The sequence below is a fragment of the Trypanosoma theileri genome, assembly GCF_002087225.1.
Source record: "Trypanosoma theileri isolate Edinburgh chromosome Unknown TM35_Tth_2_V1, whole genome shotgun sequence".
NCBI classification, from domain to species: domain Eukaryota; phylum Euglenozoa; class Kinetoplastea; order Trypanosomatida; family Trypanosomatidae; genus Trypanosoma; species Trypanosoma theileri.
The window spans coordinates 105275-111333 of record NW_021639844.1 but is presented as its reverse complement, the minus strand read 5'-3'; the positions used below and the strand labels follow the sequence as shown (position 1 = coordinate 111333).

At 39.3% G+C, this 6059-nt stretch overlaps 4 protein-coding genes across 4 annotated transcripts; all 4 read left to right on the top strand.

Annotated features, from left to right (window-relative positions):
* Positions 1–342: 342 nt before the first annotated feature.
* Positions 343–1119, top strand: TM35_000021410 (uncharacterized protein; the record flags this gene model as incomplete). Its single annotated transcript, XM_029021459.1, has 1 exon — positions 343–1119. The coding sequence occupies one exon, from the start codon at positions 343–345 to the stop codon at positions 1117–1119; it is 777 nt and encodes a 258-aa protein (XP_028886881.1).
* Positions 1120–1767: 648 nt separating this feature from the next.
* TM35_000021400 (serine/threonine protein kinase) lies at positions 1768–3528 on the top strand (the record flags this gene model as incomplete). Its single annotated transcript, XM_029021458.1, has 1 exon — positions 1768–3528. One exon carries the CDS (start codon positions 1768–1770, stop codon positions 3526–3528), a length of 1761 nt encoding a protein of 586 aa, XP_028886880.1.
* Positions 3529–4029: 501 nt separating this feature from the next.
* Positions 4030–4413, top strand: TM35_000021390 (60S ribosomal protein L35; the record flags this gene model as incomplete). The annotated part of the gene is made up of 1 exon (XM_029021457.1): positions 4030–4413. One exon carries the CDS (start codon positions 4030–4032, stop codon positions 4411–4413), a length of 384 nt encoding a protein of 127 aa, XP_028886879.1.
* Positions 4414–4714: 301 nt separating this feature from the next.
* On the top strand, positions 4715–5581 carry TM35_000021380 (uncharacterized protein; the record flags this gene model as incomplete). Its single annotated transcript, XM_029021456.1, has 1 exon — positions 4715–5581. One exon carries the CDS (start codon positions 4715–4717, stop codon positions 5579–5581), a length of 867 nt encoding a protein of 288 aa, XP_028886878.1.
* Positions 5582–6059: the final 478 nt, after the last annotated feature.

Here is a 6059-nt window from a genome sequence, read left to right as displayed (position 1 = left end):
TCTCTCTCTCTCTCTCTCTCTCTCTCTCTCTCTTTTTTTTCCTTCTCTGGACATTCGCTGAAGACCACCGCCTCGCAAAGAGAAGGCAGTGAGAGGCAAGGGTATCGAAAGAAGAAAGAAACATCAAGAAGTAGAAGAACTAGAGAAAAAACGGAAAGAAAAAAAAAAAGTGCTGCGATCGGCCCCTACAAACTGGTGAGATCGCAGACATTTTTTTTTTCTCTTGTTTTTTATCTTGTTTCTTTTTTTTTTTTTTTCTTTCTGTTGCTCTCTGCACAGTCGAAAGAAATAGAATAATAATAAAAAAAAAAAGTAAAAAGAAAAAGAAATAGTCTTGGCGGTATGCCAAATCCATATTTGGGAAATGATGATGCGGCTCGCTATGTAGAGTACTATGCCTCCCCTCGTATGCAGAGAGACTCCGTCCGGCGGCTTTACAACACCGGCATGGAGCGTCGCCGTGAGTCGCTGCGTCGGGCGGAAGAGGCATTATACCCAACCAGGCCAACCACTTATCGTTCACAGAAACATATAGAGGATTACGTGAATGAGATGGTCTATGCAGAGATGTTTCGGCGTCAGAAGAAACTTGCAGAGTTGGAATGGGATTTATACAAACCTTCACCAACGCGGTATCTAACAGGTAGAGAACTTGAGGTACATGTACAACACATGTATGATCAACAAATACGACGCAAACAACGGAGAGAACGAGAATTAAAACTTCGTATGGGGATTATAAACTCTGAAGGTGATGAAATATCAGTAAAGCAACACCGTACTGTACAGGAACGGGATAAAAACCGAGAACTTGAAGAGAATTGGCGTCCACCATCAGCGCATATAAAGTATAATGATGGTGAACAGTTATTAGTGTCGGAGTTGGCTGCTATTCACTGTGAAAGGGCTGTCCCGACGTCATTTTCTTCTAATACGACTACTCCGGTACGAACACCAAGTCGTCATGTTGATCCCGGGCGTCTAGAGTTACTTGCAAAACCGCTGCGAGTAACGCCAAAAGTTCGTAAAGAAGATCCATTAATACCTCCATTTCGCGTATTCGGAGATGTCCCGAAGTCGCGTGTGAATAGACGAAGAAGCACCTCTGTGTCCTTTTGAAAACTTACAATAATAAAAAAAAAAATAGAAATCAAAGAGGTGTACCAAAAAAAAAAAAAAAAAAGAAAGAAAAAAAGAAAAGGAGGGGTATATACAAATATTTCAGAAATTGTGTGTAAGAGCAGGGTTATTTTAGATTTTAATCCTTCTTACTTATATACCCTGTTCACTCTTAGAGACATCAGGAGCGATATATGGAGCTTGCTTTCTCTCTCTCTCTCTTTCTTTTTTTTTCTTTTAAATTATTTTCTTTGAATTGTGCACAAATTGCAAGAGAGAAGAAGCTCCTTATATCATATATATTCCTTTGCTTATTAGTTTATTTTTATTTTTATTTTTATTTTACATTCACTGTTACCCTTTTTGATTCATTTCTTTTGTAAAACTTAAAGAAAAATAATGCATATTACACTTTCTTCTCTTTTTATTTTTCTTATTTCTCTAGAGAGAACAACAACAAAAAAAAAGAATAGATAAAAGAGAGATACGTTGGATTTCTCTAACTAGCAGAAGGAGTACCGGGGGACAAAATAGAAGAACAAGAGGAAGAAAAAAAAAAAAAAAAAGAAAAAAAACAGGGAGTAAAATTTATTTGTTTTTTGACCCAATTTAATTTTTTTTTTCTTTTTTTTTTTTTCTTCGCTACTTATGGCAGGACGTACCATAACTTCATTATGTCTTCTTACAGAGGAAAATCCACCACCTCTCTTTGTGGGAAGGGAAGATGGAACTGTTGAGCAATACTACTCACCCGATGCAGCCTCTTATGGAAAACCAGTATTAACTTTCTATGGTCATTCTAAAACTGTTACTGGTATCGCTGCACCATCGTTTGAAGAAGTTTATACGTGTTCAATGGATGGTACTATTCGTCAGTGGTCTACTGACACAGATCAGGAACACACTAAACGTTGTGTACAGGTATCTAATTTATCAACACCCTTGCGTTGTATGGCAGTGCATGAGGGTCGTATCTACGCAGGTGGAAATGATGGATGTCTTTATGTGATTGAGGGGTCTCGTACCTCCGCGTGGTCTGGACATAAAGATGCTCTTTCTTGCATCGCTTTCGGTGTAGAGGAAGGACAACTTATAATTACAGGAGGTTACGATAATCACATCCGTGTTTGGGATGCAAATTTGGGAAAGACTATTAGAGTATTGGTTGGTCATCAAAATCACGTAAAATGTTTACGCGTTGCAGCTGCAGGAGAGTTACTCTTCTCATTTGGACGTGATCTTACTATGCGTATTTGGCGATTACCAGAATTAACTGATGAGACGGATGAAGAACCACAATATACAGGCGGTGATTCTGGTCGTCAAGCAACTGTTTCCTTTAGAGAACCAGCTGTCACAAGTAGGAAATCTGCTACCGAGTATACGGGTTCCGATAGTGGTCCCACCGCTACTGACGAAGATAGTAATGATACCAAAGAGAATAAACAAGAGTCTAATTCAGCTCTAGAGGGAGAGACAGGGAAAAATGATATATCTGCTGCGGATCTTTACCGTGCTGCAGCAAAAGAAGCTGCAAAAGTTAAATCAGCCCTTAAAGTACGACCTGAACCTCCAATAAGACAGTTAAAACCAGTGGGAACGATTGAAATACCTGAATTACCGCACTTGGTAACAGCAATGAGGGATGAAGCCGCATATTGTTTTATTGGTGCATCTGATGGGTATATTTTGGGTATAAATGCGAGGTCACTTTCAAAGACAGTATTACAGTTTTTATCTCGTAATACTGCGAAAGTACGAGCTGATACACGCGAAACACGTCAGACACTTCGTCTGGCAATAAATGCTATTAAGAAACGTTGCAGAAAAGCTATTAGAGATAAAAAACGGGAATTAATACGGGCGGCAAAAAAAGCAAAAGCGGCGAAAAAAGCTGAAGAACGAAAAGAACGAGCTGCAGCTCGTGCTACGGCTCGTGCAGAAAAAGCTGCAGCTCGTGCCGCCGCTAGAGCAGAAGATGATGAAGATGAGGAATATGAAGAAGAAGAAGCTGATGAGGATGAGGAATATGACTCACAAGAAGGTCAAGAGAGTGGTGAAGATGATGAGCAGCAAGAGGAGGAGGAAGAAGACCCTCTCGCATTATTAGATGATGACCAGCGTGAAGAACTCACAACTTTCCGTAAAGCACAGGAAAAGGAAAGGGATGATGAAATTCTGAAACTTCGCACTGCTGCAGAAAAGAGGAATGTAGAAGTTGGGCGGATTGGGTCCGCCACCTTTGATACCACACGAGATCAGTTTTTCCGATTGAGTTTTACAAATTTCAAAAAAATTGGAGGCGAGGCAGTTCAGGCGTTAGCGCTTCTACCAGATGGCACATGTTATGCTGCTCAATCGGATCGTGTCATGCGTGTTGATCTTACACCTGGTATCACTTACTTGTAGATGGGTTACAATCATGACATTTTTTTTCTTTTTTTTTTGTCGTTCTTTCTTTTGATATATCTGTCTGTTTGTATGCTTTTTTTCTTTTCTTCTTGGAAAGAATATATTGAGTGATTTTTATGTACAGAAATGAGTAAGGAGTCTCATGATTTCTGATTTCCTCAGCACAGGGAGGAAGTACTGAATGTAGACATTATTGATATCTGTGTGCAAAAAAGAAAGAAAAAAAAAGGAATTTTCTTATCTACCTTATTTTTAGTCACACGGTTTTACTTCTCTGAAGTTATGTCATCTTGCCATTGGAATTCTTTGAATGTATATGAGTATGGTAGATCCTTTCTCTGCCAATGCTCCTTCTTTATTACCTTTTCCTCTTGTACTACTACTATTACTATTACTACTACATCTTTTTTGTTTCTTTTTTTTCATTGAAGGTTATTGCGTTTTAGGGGGCACATACGCACTTGCACATACACACCCACACAGAGAAAGAAAGATATAATGTCGCACCACGCCAAGATTCGTGATCTGCGCGAGAAGAGCAAGGATGACCTGCTGAAGCAGCTCACCGAGTTCAAGAAGGAACTTTCCCAGCTCCGTGTGGCGCAGCAGCTCAACAGCGCTGGCAACCGTCTGGGCCGCATCTGGCTCATTCGCAAGAGCATTGCCCGCATTCTGACCGTGCTGAACCAGAACGAACGCGAGAACCTTCGCAAGTTCTACTCCGACAAGAAGCTTCGCAGCAGCAAGCCAAAGGCTCTGCGTGAGAAACTCACCCGTCGTCGCCGTCTGGCTCTGAAGGACAATGAGAAGAACCGCAAGACCCGCCGTCAGCTGCGCAAGGCTCACAAGTACCCCATGCGCGTTTTTGCTGTGAAGATCTAAGCGACATTTCCTTGTTATTTTGATTTATGAGGGATTTTTCTTTGCATCGATAATTCTCTGCTTTTTTTTTTTCTTCTTCTTCTTTGTTGCATTTGACACCTATATGTGTATGAATGAACAAATTTCAATATCCGTTTTCTGCGATCAAAACGAAAATAAATTAAATTTTTTCTCTTTTGTTTCTCTTTCTCTTTTTTTTTTGGTTTATATGCATATATTAACGGTTGTAAAGGGGATCCTCCATTTCTTAGTGTGTAGGTTTGTGTTGTATGAGTGGTGTGTATGAGAAGCGAATGCAAAGATGAATTTTCTAGGAGATTTATCTGAGAACGCATCATCTCAGATTTTCCGCATGCTTCAGATGCATGCCGATCGAGTGAGAGCTCTACGGGAGGAGGAGGCTACCAGTATTGCCCGTGCAGAGCTTCTGGAGCAATTAACAGAGAGGCTCTTACGTGGTGACTTCTCTGCTGCCGCTGCTGAGGCTTCGCCGTTGTCATCTAATACTTCTTTGGAGGTGTGTGATTCACCAAGAAAGTTTAATAAACCCAATATCTCTGCGCCTAATGAGAGAGAGTGGAGCGCTGAATACTTAGATGCCGTCTCATCTGTTTGTACTGATGAGGACAGAAAACAAAAAGAAGAACCCCAGGAGGATGAAGATGGTGAAGAAGAAGAAGAAGCAGAAGAAGCAGAAAAAAAAGACAACCAACATCCTATTATAAGTACATCCCAAGACTTGTTAAATGATATTCATACGGATACAATAGAGGATAAAATCCCAAAGGATAAAGTGATGAGAAATGGAACACCTTCGCCCATGCGCCGTGAATTAGATGCATTTTTCCCTATTCTTGCAACGAAGCGACCTCGTCGGACGAATGCCCCTGATGATATGCACCTTGTTCGTAAACGAATGGATATTACGGCCACCGATATTCTGGCATCTGTGCCGTGTATTTCCTCAAGAGTTGAGTCATCAACTATACAAAATGATACCACTATTTATATGAATGAAACAAAGAGTTATGTTCGTACTAATCACATAAGACAACTTGATTACGCGGCAGATGAGGCGATGCACATTAGGGATGAAAATGCTGCAGTTGAAGTATGTACACCACCGCCGTATTGGGAAATTGCTTTCCCACAATCACGTCAGACTTAAACTTAATTGGATGAGTTGAAAGGGGTAAAGGTGCTTCACACCATTTGGTGTTTTTCTTTTTTTTTTTCTCGTTCTTTTCTGTCTTTATTATTATTATTATTATTATTATTATTATTATTCTCCTTTGTTTTATTGATATTTGCTATTTTTACTATTTATTTTCAGAAGTTTATTGCCCTTATGATGGCTTCGCTAGTGATTAAGGCCAAGTTACAGGATTTGGGTAACCTTATATGACGGTATTTATTAATATTATTATTATTATTATTATTATTATTATTATTAATTATTATTATTTTCACTCAACGACAACTCTGTGTTTATCTTATCTGTCAAACGTGTTTTCCCTTTGTTTTAGGGTTTATCATAGAAACAATAATAATAAGAAAAGAAAAAAAAAAAAGACAAAGTTTTCTTATTTCTTTTTTTTTTTCCAGTGTTTTCTTTTCGTGGAGAGGTAAAGAAACAGCTTTATCAA